This window comes from Sorex araneus, chromosome 1, assembly GCF_027595985.1.
Source record: "Sorex araneus isolate mSorAra2 chromosome 1, mSorAra2.pri, whole genome shotgun sequence".
Lineage (NCBI taxonomy): Eukaryota > Metazoa > Chordata > Mammalia > Eulipotyphla > Soricidae > Sorex > Sorex araneus.
In genome coordinates this window covers 155,282,732-155,298,350 of record NC_073302.1, presented here as the reverse complement: position 1 = coordinate 155,298,350, position 15,619 = coordinate 155,282,732, and the positions used below count along the sequence as shown (strand labels likewise).

At 36.5% G+C, this 15,619-nt stretch overlaps 1 protein-coding gene across 2 annotated transcripts in view; it reads left to right on the top strand.

Annotated features, from left to right (window-relative positions):
- Positions 1 to 15,619, top strand: part of AP3B1 (adaptor related protein complex 3 subunit beta 1) — a 225,136-nt gene that overhangs the window by 95,576 nt on the left and 113,941 nt on the right. For both annotated transcript variants that reach the window (XR_008627187.1, XM_004613140.2), the window contains exons 14-15: positions 3,649 to 3,758; positions 8,444 to 8,620. Coding sequence is in view for 1 of the 2 variants with exons in the window: in XM_004613140.2 (XP_004613197.2) it covers positions 3,649 to 3,758; positions 8,444 to 8,620 (287 nt within the window). In the remaining variant the exon portion in view is untranslated. The remainder of the gene's footprint in view (positions 1 to 3,648; positions 3,759 to 8,443; positions 8,621 to 15,619) is intronic.

Sequence of the window (15,619 nt, the reverse complement as noted above, 5' to 3'; positions counted from 1 at the left end):
GGTTACTCCTGGCTCTGCACTCAGGAATTACCCCTGGCCGTGCTCAGGGGACCATATGGGATGCTGGGATTTGAACCCGGGTCGGCCGCATGCAAGGCAAACGTCCTACCCGCTGTGCTATCCTCCAGCCCCCAGACTGTAACACTTTTTAATTTCATGTCACGCTTTAAAATGTGACTTTTATAAGACGTTTTGACTTTCCTGTACCTTAATAGTGACATTCTAGTTGCCTAATAAAACAGTTCTTGAGAGGTAGGGGAGATGCTCCAGGGGCTGGAACACCGGCTTCAGATGGAGAAGCCCCAGGTTTGATCCCAGCACTGTGTGGTCCCCTAAGAACTGCCGGAAGTGACCACCCAGCCCCCTTCCCCACAAGCACTGCCAGGTGTGACTCCAAAATGAAGCAAAACACAATCCTTAGGAAAAGTAGTTCTAGAGCATTACACTTAATGAACTAACGTTTACCAAGATAATTGTTCTTTTAAAATTTAGTTTCCTACCGTAAAAGTACCAATTTCATTTACGCAGGTTAGTTTTTTCAAACTTAAGTATACATATATATGCATATGTACGTGCATATATATATACATACATACACACACACACTAGATTTCTCAATTTCATTTTTGACCCCTTTTTCTTGTGAAAATTTCCAAATGAATTTTAGAGCAATTATTTCTGCATAAGCTTTTTAGCACTAATTTAATTTCTAAAAAATATTTTTTATTGACTTTGAACTAAAAGATGAATATTCTACCTCTGTAACTCTTTTAAGATAAGAATAGATTGTTTCATAATTAGATAATGGCAGACTAATATAATCTATTATCTCTCTTAAAAGGTAGGAGGGTTTATTCATTTAAAGTCTGATAGTTTAATGTTTAGGCTTTTGTTTTTGATAAATTAAAACCTTAAAATAATGGATTCTTTTTCCTACAGTTTGAATGTTAAAAAACTTAAAAACTGAGACTGATTGTGTAATCATCATTTACCCAGAATATCTGACTTTTTAACTTTCTCCTATGAGCTTCTGCTTTTGTGTTTTGGAAGTTTGACCCAGTCAGAGTTATTGATAGAACAAAATCAGTAAAGAACCAGTATCCTTAAGGAATAATGTGTTCCTTATTTTTAAAGTAACAGTGGCCAACCCTGGGCTGGGATGTGGTTCAAGCACGTGTCTTTCAGGTACGAAGCTCTGCATTCTGTCTTGACAGTGCATCCTCCCCCTGCCCCCTCACCACTCTGGGAATGACCTCCACGATAATTAAAAAGTTTAAGAGGACAAATCCTGGGATTGGGGAGATAGTTTAAGCCTTATCAAAACCATTGGAAACACATTACCTTAACTCTAATAATGTTCTCAAAAATTATTTTTAAGTAGTTAAAAATAGTAAAAGAAAAATCTTTTGAGACTCTGGAGGTTTTTTGTGATTCTTTTTGTTAACATGCATAGCTCATATTAATTGTTTTGGGGGTAATTTGGGTGAAGACTCGGCGGAGTTTGGGGACGCCTCTTGGTTAGTGGAATAGCAGCAAGGTAGGCCGATGCAGGGCAAGCTCCTTCGCCTCCTGTACTCTCTCTCTGGTCCCCCCATCATCTGTTTAATGCATCAAAGCAATACAGGGGTAGCAATGTTTTGATGGTGTTGATTTAATCTATTTTCTCTTGGATCAGTTGGGTCTTTTGTTTTAATGGTGGTGACTTCTCTTTCCTTAGCATGAAGCGAATCTTATGAGAAGCTTACCTTGAAACAGTCTAGCATTATTATTTAAGGTTAATTTGACTGATTTAAGAATTTTTTTATAGAATTTTTTTCATTTGCTTGAAATAATTTAATTCCTGAAGATACTTTTCTTTATTTAATGTATTAGCATTTGCTTGTTTGTGTAACCTTACCATCTACTATGAAAGGATAGAGAACTGTTTTTTGTTTTTTTAATATTTTTGTAATTCAGTGAACTTTTTTTATTGAGGACATGGCCCAGTTGTGGTATTTATTAAATTAGAAGAAGAATTAGATAGAATTAGATAGAATCATTTAGATTACATTACAGGTTCCAATTCTGAGTCCATAGTCTAATGAAGAGAGGCAGTCATATAAAACAAGTGTATTATAGTTCTCCTGTATATCGATCTCTTACTCTGTTGCCAGCTCTCTGCCTACATGCACAACCAGATGACCTTTCTTTTAACATTACCTTGCATACATTTTCCCATCTTCAGATTCTTGATTTGTAAAATGAGTGTAATCGTTAACCGTACTAATCTTAAAAACATAAAACTCAAGTTAACTTCTGACTCCAGAACTATAAAATGGTGAATTTATACTTGTTTTAAGTCACTAGGTTTGTAATAATCTGTAACAGCTACAATAGCAAACTAACACAGCACTGAAGGGTAAATAATGCCGGATATGTATTTCAGCTATTGCTAATCCTGTTCCTGCAAATGGATAATTTAAATCACACATTTCCCGCTTACTTAGGTTAATTTTGCAGTGTGTTATAGAAATATAAATGTTTAGCCTATGAAATATTTAAAACCACTCTTATCTTACTTTGCATAATGCTCACTTGAATAACCACTGTATTTTTTCTAACTAGAATATAAGTTTGATGAGATCAGGGTCTCATTCCAACTTATCTTTGTTTTCCTTATAGTTCCTGGAGGTAGTGTTTATAAAAATAATAATTTATTGTGGTAACTTAAGGATTAAAGATAGGATTTTGCATTTTGATTCTGAGCTTAATTTCTAGAAAAAGTCAAATAAGTCAAGCATATCTCTTCATCTTTGAAATGATGCCAGTATGGTACCTGCCATATAAAATTATGAGAAGAAAACGATATTTTATTAAATGAAACACCATAAATATTAATTTATCATTATCATTCCTTTGCAAAAGGGGGTATATAGTTCATAGTATATGTGTTTAATAATTAGATTGATAATAAATTTTGCTTTTATGGTGGGAGGGGGTGCAATGGATAGTATGGAGGTAAGGTGCTTGCATTGCCTTCCCAACCTAGGTTTGACCCTCAGCATTTTATACAGCTCCCTGAGCCCCACCAAGAGTGATCTCTGGGCACAGAGTCAGGAGTAAGCCATAAGCACCACCAGATGTAGCCCCAAACTAGAAAACAAAACAAAGAACAGTATTTGAGAGCACTCATTATAAACCAGAGATGCTTGTGTATTATCAGAGCATCTAACCTCACTTTGCTTTTGACACCAAGAAACAATGATTAGATAAGGCTATCATAAATTAGAAGACTGTAATAGAAATTAAAGTATACTCTTCTGCTTAAGATGTTCACCCAAATATTTACTTATTTGGAGCACTTGGGGAGCCCTGGGATGGTGCTAGAGGTGCTTGAGGGGCCAGCAGGGATATACCTGCTGAAGGACCATGAGTAACGAGAGATTGAACTCAGGGCTTTGTGCGTGCATGGTACTTATCCTACCGTTTTTTGAGCCATATTACCCAGAAATTTAAGTGTATAGTCATGGTTATACTTTTTACCTCACTGTTTAAGACATGTTGGGCTAATTAGAATGAATGAAAAAGGATGAAGTTACATTTTATCAGGAATATTGCATTTGAATTTAATTACAGATATTTAAAATGAGTGATCCCTGTCTTTTTCAGAAATAGTTGTCGCAGAAAGTGTGGTTGTTATTAAAAAATTACTACAGATGCAGCCTACACAGCATGGTGAAATTATTAAACATATGGCCAAACTCTTGGACAGTATTTCTGTGAGTATCAATAAGAAAACTTAAACTTCAGGGGAATTTTATAAATCTGTAATTTACAAATTATAGGTTTAGTCAGATGAATGGATCCTGAAGTATACTGATTAAGAGAGAGTTCACCTTTATGGATGCAAACTCCGGTTCTCATATTCTACACTATTATGGAAGGCAGTTTTACATCTGAAAAGAAGGAAATACAGAATGAACCTTGTAATATTGTGCTAGAATTGAAGAAAATGTAAACTTCATAGATTTTATATGTATAGTTAGCTGTGTGCCTGTGTATCTGTGCATGTGTTTGTACTTATAGTTATATGTATACATATAATGCATATTTGCGTATACAAAACTGTTTTCCAACACATCATTGGAGATGCCCTAGATGCAATATCCCAAAAATAAATGGGCATACTTAGTTATTAAGATCTTGCTTTATATTTAGATATAATTTTATATTTTAAGAACTAACCTTTTAAAAGGGTATAATAAGGTATTTTTATGTATTTTTAAGATTGTAGGTTCATTGTAGAACATTCTCATCATCCCCAAAATAATGTTCCATACCCTTTCTAAAGCCACTAACAACCAGTTAATCAACGGTCTGTCTCTACATTTACATTTCATGTAAATAGAATCATAGGATATCTTAGTAGTAACAGCATATTCATGGTTTCAGAATATATCCTTATTAGGTTGTTCTTAATTACCACAGTGAAATAGTGACTTGGTTTTACAGTGAAGAAATCCAGCAGACACCACCTGAACCAAATGAATATAGTTAAGTGGCAAGATGTGCCTTCTAATTTGATAATTGAATACTGCTCAGCATCAGGTCTGCTAAATGTCTGTCAAAAGTGAATGATTTATTTAATATATGGTTTTATGAAACAGAACCATATGGAGGGTAGGGGCCTCTACAAAACAACTCTTTTAAAATGCAAATGCCCTGAAAAGTAGAGGAAGATTGAAGAATTCAGGGTCACCAAGATAACACCAAGGATGAGCATGTATTCTTTGCTCTTAGGGGCTCTTTTCAGTCTGTACACAATCCCCAGGACTGCATGGTCCCCCTAGCCAGGAGCAACCCCTGAAGAATGCCTGAGAAGTGGTTTCAGTACAGCACAAAACCCAGAATTTAAAACAAACAAACAAAAGTTGAGGAACTTATCAGTATAACAGCATTTACAGGAGTATGACAACTATAATGCCATGTGCATTTGGATTTTCTTTTGCTTTTTTCTTGGGATAATTGGCTCTCAGTAAAGCCTGTGTATTAGATAATGTCTTCATTTCCTCAGTTTTAGATAAACTTACTGTGGATGTGGCATTTCTTTTGTTAGGAAGTTTACACAAATATAATTAAGGTTTTTTTCTTTTTGTAGCTTTTATTCATTCAGAAAACAAAATGGGTCTATACATATAGAGGGAAAGAGAGAGAAAGCTAAAGCAAATTAGTAAATTGTTCAACTGGAGAGACAGTACTGGGCAAGGCACTTGCTTTGCATGCAGCCCACCCGAATCTGATCCCCAGCACTGTATATTATCCCCCTATCCCCACCAGGAGTGACCCCTGAGCACAGAGCCAGGAGTAAACCCTGAGCACCACAGGGTGTAGGACACCCTCCTACCCCCCAACAACAACAACAAAAACAAATTAATAAAACAAAGTAGCTTTTAAATTGAACTGCTTATGGAATGATCCACTAAGTCTTTCTTTGTGTCTGTGACTGCCATGGTCAGCCAGGATTCATTGTTTTTTCAGATTTGTTAATTGGTTAAAATGGCAGTGGAAACTGCCTTCTGGGAGAAGGTTTAAAAAGTGCACTTAGCTACTTGCTCAGGGCATTTAGCATCAAGAGTTGGGTAAAGTGACTTACAATCAGTTTGTCTTTAATAATACTGAAAAGCAGAGGCTCATAAAGAAATGTATTATCTGTATGTTCCTATTATTAGATTGATTTTAGTTAGAATTCCAGTTTATCCCATGGTTGAAAAGACCATGAAAGTGACTCATTTTCTTAATTAGTCTTTTTTCAGTTGTTCAGTTCCTTGAAAGGAATGGCTGTGGATTCATAGTTCCGGTGGAATACAAATGGAAGCTTTATGACTTAATTAGAGAAGAGAGGGAGGGCTGAAAATAAAATCATGATTTGGATATCAGCCAGTGTACAAAAACACTTGGTTTATCAGTTTATTAAGCTTCTAAAGATTGTCACCCTTTATGTAAATAAATTTATTTATATATCCCTGTATTTCATGTTGTTAGTTTTTCCAGTATTTTCTTGGAAATTATGTTGTCTCAGATTTGCAAGCCCTGGATATTAGCCTGCTCTTCCCCTCATTCTCTCATCACCACCCTGCTGCCTTGAGACTTTTGTTATGAGCCTTAAAATTTGACTTTTCAGAAAGAAGCTTTTAAATTATAAAACCTGCTGGTGGTTACCAAAAGGGAAAAGAGAAGCAGTACATAAATTGGATCAAAGGTGACAATTGTATGGTTCTGGATAGGATTTGACTTTTAGAGATAAATCAAACAGACACATGTTGATTTTTTAATGATGCACACCCAAAACACATGCAGTATTGAAGTTCGATGTTATTTGAATAAAGAAAAATAAATAGAATTTCTGTTTTTTTATTTTCCCAAGAGTTATATTTAAAATGATATGTAAATTATGAATGTTTAGAAGTACTTAAATAGTGTTAATTTAATCTTAGCATATTAATGAATTGGAACATCAACAGTCTTTTAAAACTTTTTTTGGGGATTGTCTTTTTAATTGCAAAAAAGAATTATAAGTGTATTACCAGAAAAAAATTACTTAATGTGGGTAATAGATTATGATATATCACAGAATTCTAATTTTTATAGCAGCAATATATAATAAAATAGTTAGGAAAAATAAATCTAGCATAACTGAAATCTGAAGTTGCCCATATATTCTTATTTAGAAGTACTTTTTTATTATGGTGGACAACTTGAATTGCTCCATACTGGAAAATTTAATGTACCACTCAATTACTATTCTTTAGCCCAATTTAAAATAATGGATTGGGAGTAAGGCCTTAATGCAGTGTAACCTTTGGAACATTAGAAATAACCTCTTTCTTTCCAGAAATCAGTATACAGTAAAGATATCAGTTTTATCATAGTGCATGAATACATTTGAAGTAGTATTTACATCTTTTTTCCTTAATTATGCATAAGTATACATATTTCTCCTTTCTTACTAAACTTATTTCATATTAAAGATAATACTGGGCTGAAGCGATAGCACCACAGGTAGAGCATTTGCCTTGCACGAAGCCAACCGGGTTCGATTCCTCTGTCCCTCTAGGAGAGCTTGGCAAGCTACTCATGGAATCCCTCCAGCACGGCAGGGCCTGGCAAGCTACCCATGGCATATTCGATATGCCAAAAACAGTAACAACAAGTCTCACAATGGAGACCTTACTGGTGCCCGCTCAAGCAAATCAATGAGCAACGAGATGACAGTGACAGTGACTGTTAAAACATTAAAAATGAATGTTTTTATTTTAAAGCTTTTTAGTGATCTCATTTGATTATGATTGAAGAGTCAACTTAGGTGATCCTAATTTTGTACTATTTCATAAAATGAATATTTTGAAAGATTTTGAGATGGTGATTATTATGATACAATTTCAACTATAGAAAAGCCCTTATTCTCACTTCTTTGAGAGTTCTATATAGCACTACGAAAAAATTTGAGGAATTGGAGAAGGATTTATAAAAAGAGTATTTTCTCTTTTTGTGATCCGTCCTGTTAATAATAGCCACTGTTTTCTTCATTTATTATAAAAGCAAATTTTCTGTGGTAGGTGAAAATGTTCACAAAAGCTAATTTACATACCCCTTCAAATTCCTTTTGGAAGAGAGGAAGATACAAATAAACAAATCGTCATAAAACTAATTTGCATACTCTGAAAGGTTGGTCTTAATGGTACTGATGGAAGGTTTCCAATTTGCTGCAAAGCAATTATTTTTAAGGAACAAATTATATTGAAATGTGCTTTATTTAAAATTTTTCCAAAATGAAGTATTGAGAAGTTAATTTCATCCCTGAGTCTTTTGTTGATGACCAAATCATAGACCTGGACTTAGGATTGTTTGGGAGACCTTGATGACTTTGTTGTTTTTATGTACATGCTGTAGAGGCAAAAGGCAACAGTATTGATTTGGAATTACTGCTTTTAGTGAGTCTGTGTTGTTTTTTTTTTTCTTTATTAGCCATGGGCTCTTGAAATGAAGTTTGCAAACCACCTGCCTCAGGGTTGATCTGGGCTCCATTGTAAAATGTGAATTCTGGGACTCTACCACAAAAGTAAAACACCCTGCAGCTTTAGCAAAAACCCTCGGTGACATTTCTGGGTAGAGAGGCTTGAAGGCCAGTGTTCTGGAGCAGGGGGTTTATAAACACCTTTTGTAAATTTTAAAATAACAGATGACTTCAGCTGGATGATCTTTGTTAGAATTTCTTGCCTATTCTAGTGTATCATGGAAGCAGTAGCCAGAACTGGGTTGGTTGGTGTGATTTGTCCCAGAACATGCTGATTTCTGATCTCCAAAATTCTAGACCACAACCTTTTCCTCTGAATATTTTCTATGCTGATATTTAATAAAGTGGGGTTACCTTATTTGTAATTATGCAATTTGCTTTTAATATTAGGTTCCTGTGGCTCGAGCAAGTATTCTTTGGCTAATTGGAGAGAACTGTGAACGAGTCCCTAAAATTGCCCCTGATGTGTTGAGGAAAATGGCTAAAAGTTTCACTAGTGAAGATGACCTGGTAAAACTGCAGATTTTAAACTTGGGAGCAAAATTGTATTTAACCAACTCCAAACAGGTAAGCATCACTTCCTTAGTCTACCTATATGACCTGGCTCTGTATTCTGATCAGATAGCAATGTCTGTTTTTGTGTGAATCTGTCCATTCACCACCATTTTTGAGGGTCCTGTTAAGGATTCTACATTAGTGGATAGTGGTACATACCAGGTGACAGTGCAGTAGTAAGAGGGACTAAAAACCATCTGAAAAATAAAATAAAATAATAAAGTGCTGTCATAGAGCTATTGAGATCTGGTGGAACTGCAGAGAAAAGTATTAGCTCTTAAGAATAAGATTCTTAGAGTATGTGAAGAGTGCTTTACTGCAGAGATAAGGAGGAGAGCAGACTTGGTCCTGATCAGTTGGTCCTTGGTCCTTAGTCAGTTGGTCCTTGGTCCTTGGTCAGTTGGTCCTTGGTCCTTGGTCAGTTGGTCCTGAAAGAGCGTAGTGCTTTCAGGACACTGGAGAAGCTGGGTCTGGAGAGGTGGACACCACCAGGGCTTGGAGGGCAAGTGCAGTGACCCATGTCCTATGGGTGAAGAGGAAGCCTTTCAGTATTTTTAAAGTGTTGTTATGTACCTGATTTTTCATTTAGAATATTTTGTTTTCTTAATCATTTGACTCTTTAAGGAACCATGTTGGTAAGAGGAATTGCCTCTGTGTGTGAAATTATAGAACTGCCTTCGTGTATAAAATCAGGACCTTCTCATCCTTCTTCTTGATCTAAATTGCTATTCTCCATGGGTGGAGAACCGTCCTGATGAGGGAGAATGGAAAGGATTCGTGCTCATTTGCTGCTAGGCTCCTGTTAGGCTTTATGCTCTGTATCCTGTCTCCATTTCTCTCTCAATTTTCCTTCCTCTGTAAGTCAGCCACTATGATCCCCCCGCCCCCATTTCCTTTTTATTTGTCTCTGTTTTGGTCCCTTCTTTTTCCAAAATGTTCTTGCCCAAGTATCTGACCTCCTTCACATAGGCACTTCGCCCCCACCTATGGCTGTCTACTGTCTTTCTGTCACTCTTTCCTCTCTCAGCAGTTTGTCTCTCTTTTGTATTGGCTCTGTCTTCCTATATTTATGTTCCTCTTCATAGCCTCTGATGCCCTTCAGTCTTCACTTGCTCTCTACTCTGCTGTTCAGTCTCCTCAGGTTGGTGCCTTACCTCCGTTTATGTATGTCTTGGGATTGTCTTCATCCCAAATTATAACATAAGTTATACTATATATATTATATTGCTTTTTTGGCATACAAGATTTATGACCAGTATGAATACTGTGAACCTCTTCCTATGGCTTTTATTTTTGCTGATATTTTAAGTCATCTTTGGAAAGATTGTGTTAATCATTTTCAGTCATCATGTAAATTTATTCAGAAGTGCCTCTTAAAAACTGAGGAAGAAGAAAATAAAGCTATGTTAGGTGTTGAGTTTACTGATAAAGCAGTTTCATCTTGCCACTGTACTAAGTTCATACAGGACTGTGAAAGTCAATTTAATTTTTACCTAGAATATTATGATTGTTAGGACTTTCTGTCTTAACAGATCACTGTAAATAAATTTAATGCAGTATTAAAAAGTTTAATAAACCTTTCTTACTGGTTTTTGTAAATAAATTTAATGTCTAGGTTATTATAAATGAAAAGTATTTGAGAATTAATATGTTGAGCCAAATTGAAAGGAGTAATGTCTTGCAAAATTAAGTGAAACCTCTTTTTGTCTTTTATCTTTGTGGCTATAAATAAGCAATAATGAAATACGGTATTTTTGTTTAGGAATTATAGTGTATTCTGCATCTGTATCTAATGAATTTGAAAACAACATATTTGCACTCTGATTCTTTTCTTTAATTGTAGTAACTGAAGTTCAGGAACCAAGCTTCTGTAATTTTCTATTGATGTCTTACATTGGTGTTTCTGGATAGCCACAATAGATTTCACCAGCAACTGGAAAAACACAGGGATACTTAGAAAATATACCAAATTTTTGCTTGTTTTCATATAACTCTTTTTAAATGGTTAAATAAAAACTTTGATGAATGAAGATTTCTAGTAGGGTTGTACTCTGTTTTCAGGGAACCCAGGGCTATAAGAACTAGAAAGGGAAGGGTAGAGAGTTTCAGCTTGTGACGATACAAAAATGGATGGAGATGGTTGGTGGTATTGATTGTACAACACTCAATTACTAATGCCTCTAAAATTCACACTTAAAAATGATTAAAATGGTAAGTTTTTATTTATATTTACCACAATAGGAAGACCAGGACAGAGTAACCAATTTTTAGTAAAACAAGGACACAAAAACCAAGCTCAGATGATCTGGATATTGGTAAAAACATTTGGAAGCAGCTTTGATAGCCGTGTAGGGTGTACAAAGAAGAATGTCCCCACCGTTAATGAAAAGATAATGCAGTGGAGAAAGAGAAACCTTTAAATAAGAATCAAATGGAAATTCTAGAGTTAAAAATTTATAGTATCTGAAAAGGAATGTGCCAGGTTTTAATATTATGTATTCCCGTGTGACATCGGGAGAAAAGTCATGCTTGAGGAGCAAGCGGCTTCAGAGCCTGTTTGCCACTTACCACTGGCTGCAGAATGTGGATGAATTGTTTAGTCTATCCAAGATTTAGTTTTCTTGATCTGTAAAATAGGAATTATAGTGCTGTATAGTGTGAGTTGTGTTGGAAGGAGGATTTTAGCTTAGATCAGAGCTGGAGATGTGACTGAGTGTCCTTGTACTGCCATGTGTAGTAAGAGATCCGAGGTCCATGCTAGAGAAGGGTGTGTTTTTGTGTTTTCTTCCTGAAACACCCAACTCACTGGGTGCAGTTTTCTGCCTTCATCTAATATTTCATACAGATGAAATCAAGAGTAAGCAAACAAAATTCACTTTATACCCAAATTATTTCATAATATCTCAAAAGAATGGGAGCATATTTTCCAAACAGTCCTTAGAGCAGAAAGAACTGCTTGTACCTGCCTCACACAGCTGTTCAGAAGAGTAAATGAGACTATCCATGGAACGTGCTAGAATGTCCTAGCTTATACTAATGCTTTATGTTTATTACTCTGTGTCTTCCTTAGCTCTGTTAACCAACTGTGGGGTTTTTCTTAAGAGAATAATAGTCTTATTTATAGTAGGAGGATTAGCCCTGTTCTCTTAATAATTATTTTCTCATAGTAGAAAGTATAGAATTTTCTACTATGGTTAGGAAAATCCATGAGAAAAGGGTGCTGAGATCTCCCTTACTACTTTATGAAGGAAAAAGTTATATAAACAGCAGAAATTACCATTATAATATTATACTAAGAAGAGTAATTTCACCTTTATGTGTGTGGAGCAAAGGAGGTAGTCAGTGGACTTTGAAATCAGTTGAAGATGCTAAAATTCTAGAGTTCTTAAGTCACTATGAATTTCTCTAGCATGACTTCTTTGAAGTAGTCTACTAAGGTGTGGTACAGAAAGTTGATTTTTGTTAAACTGATTAATGGTGATTAAAAATTAATGAAAAAAGGTACATTCATAGACTTCCTCTGACATTGTCATCTTTTAAGTACAGTAATTAGTAACAAGTTAATGTTTTATTTAGCCCTATTTTTATATTGCACACTGTTTAGAAAAATATAAAATAGTTTGAATTTATACACATGTATCTACCACAAATATTAAGTCATTGTTTTACCATAATGTTTTCTATATTTAATTTGAATTGAAATGGCATTAGTTTACACAACTGTGTATATGCTTTTAGGGTTACAGTTTCACAGCTCTTCCGAGTCTGTCATCACACGCCAGTCTCCTGTCGAGTACCATTATTGCCAACTCAGTCCTTCCTGCCCCCTTTCTGTCCTGGGAGACCACAGGTTGTTTTCATTTGCTTTTGTTTGTTCCCTTGCTTTGCTTCACTGTGTTCTGTACTTCAGTGAGATCATTGGTGTTTGTCATCTACTTCTGAGTCATGTAACTTGAGCCCCTCCATTTCTATCATGTTGTTGCAAAGGGAAAGGTCTCATTTTTTGAAGTGAAAGTGGTGGCATAGATTTATATATTATACATACTACATATACCATATATATAAAGTATGTATATCACATTTTATTTACTTATCTGTTGTTGGACACATGGATTTTTTTGTTGCTATTTGCTTTTTGGGCCACACCCAGTGGTACTCAGGGCTTACTCCCTGACTCTGTGCTCCAGGATCACTCCTGGTGGGGCTCGGGGACCATATGGGATACCAGGGATCAAACCTGAGTCAGCTGCCTACAAGACAAGCACCCAGTCCACTGTACTATGTCTCTGGCCCTTCATTATTATTTTTTTAATGGAATGAACTAGGTAGAGATAAAGGTCTGGAACTTGAGTTCCAGAATGTACTAGGTACTGGGAATGTACTAGGTATGCTAAAGTTCTAGAACTCAAGTTCCATTTCATACTTTATGTATTTCTCATTAGTAACCACTCACATACTGATGGTTTATTTTATATTTTTATTATATGAACACACATCCATGAATAAAGCTAGTTTTGTAGATTTTAAATTTTGCCTAGGCAGTTATTCCAATTCATAGTATTTCTTTAAAGCTTTTTACTGACATGCTTTAAAAATACTGATTTACATAGATATAGTTGATTTTTTTTAATTAACTTTAATTTTCTGTGATGCAGTTGAGCTTCTACTTTTCTATTAGAAAAGATAGTGCCTTATCTTAGTACATGTGTTTTCTTCGTATTATTTTTCAGACATTTTTATTCTTACCAAGAATTTAATAAATCATACTGGTGCTTTCGAGATCCTTCCTGAAGTTAAAGCAAACATTCTCTTGTCCTGTGGTAAATCACACCAGCATCCTCTTATTTGTTTGTTTTTTTTGGGGGGGGGCATGCCTGACTGTAAAAAACTAAGGCACGCTGAAGGGCATGTGTTTGCGGGCTCTCCGGGCGGCTCTGTCTCACCACTCGTGTTAGGTGCTCTGGAGCCGCTGTGTGTGTGGGCTGGATCAGGACGGCTGTTGGCCAAGGATCAGCGAGGGAAGAATGAGGACCAAGCTGGTTGCTGATCAGTTACCGTTTATTCAATCTTCCATCTTTCTCACCTCCCGCACTCCTAGCGCCATCCTCTCTCTGGATCTTCTGCAGCCTGGATTCTCTCCCTTCACTAGTCTCTCCCCCTACTTGTCTCTCTTCACCTTGCCCTCTAGGCTACACACAGCCAGGTAGCAAAATCAACATAAGAAAGCTCTTCCTGGAACACCCAGTAAAATGTGATTGGAGATCCCACTAGCGGGAAGGGAGATGCATGCTGAAAGTAGACTAGAGACTGAACAGGATGACCACTCAATTCCCCTATTGCAAACCACAACACCCAAAAGGAAAGCGAGAGATCAAATTGGAATGCCCTGCCACAGAGGCGGGGTGGGGTGGGGGGGATACTGGGTTCATTGGTGGTGGAGAATGGACACTGGTGGAAGGATGGGCTCTCGAACATTGCATAAGGGAAAAACAAGCATGAAAATGTGTGAATCTGTAACTTTACCCTCACTGTGACTCACTAATTAAAAATAAATAAATTTAAAAAAAAGAAAGAAAGCCCTTCCTGAGGCCATCAGGTTCAAAGGGAACACACCTAAGGGCATTCCAAAGCCTTTCCTGACTGTCAGCAGGCATAATACCGCTAAAGGTTTTTCTCCTTTCCTTAATCCAAGAACTTATTCACGTCTTAATACTAGTTATTTTTGTATGGACATAGCAAGAGATAAATTCAGGCTTGCAAGGAGGCTCTCCAGGCAACATCTTGCCACAGACTCAGACTACAGCACTCAGGCCAGATTAATTATTCCTAACCCTAGCAGGGTCCAAATCTAGGTATCACTATTTGGATCATGACAGCATTTGTCCATGACCAAGCTCTTAACTTATAGTTAAGCATTTATGGCCAGGCCCATCTCGATGCCAGGGTAGCACACAACTCACCGCTTGCCCTGGGTCTGTCCCGTCCCTCTTCGGTACCCTGCTTTTGGGGGTGCTTGGAAGTAAGGACAGCTGAGGCTTAGGTTGAGAGAACAGATGCCCAGGAGAAAATATCATGTAGAGTCAAATGACTCCCAGGTTACAAAAGCATAGAATTTGCTAAGTCTTCCTATGTCCATACAAAAAGGACATTGCTTTGAATAAACTATGCAAAGGACTCAAGGAGAAGAGAAAAACAATATTTACAAGTCAACAGAACACCAAGAAAGAAGCTACAAATAAACACAGAGGAATGGGAGCACTGTAATGGGAGTAACCCAATAAACCTAAACTACCTGAGGCTATGTTATCCTACACCCGACTATGCTCAGGGCTTACTTCTGGTTCTGCACTCAGGATTCATTCCTGGTGGGGCTCAGGAGACCATATGGGATGCCGGGGATGGAATCCAGGTCAGTCTTGTGCAAGGCAAGTAGACTACCGTGCGCAAGACTAGACTCTCTCTCTAGCTTCAAACTGATGACCTCATCAACACTTTACATTCTTAGCAAATAGGATTCAGGCTCTGTACATCTCTATCCTATATCGATATATTTTGTTGATACTGAAGTCCTCAAGAAAATTATAACAGAATTCACGAAGTGATGAGTGATAGAGAATGTGCTTTGTATCTCCAGGCCTTGGGGAGATACCAACACCAAAACAAAACCAAGCAAATGAAAAGTAAGTATAGAAAGAAGAGGTGACAGAAAGCTTTCAAGTTAGCCAAAATGTGTAAGTTATTCAATTCATGAAATTTTAATTTTAATTGAAATGGCATTAGTTTACACAACTGTGTATATGCTTTTACGGGTACAGTTTCACAGCTCTTCTGACTCTGTCACCACAGAGTTAGACAGGGAATCCAATTTCTTCAGGAATTGATTAAATTGATTTGATATACGTTTAGATTTACGTTTGCTGTAAATCAAAAATTCTCTGTAGCTTTTTTTTTCATTTTCCAAACCTATTTGCTTTTAAAAATAGCAGTTGTGGTGCCAATATTCATTTTGCT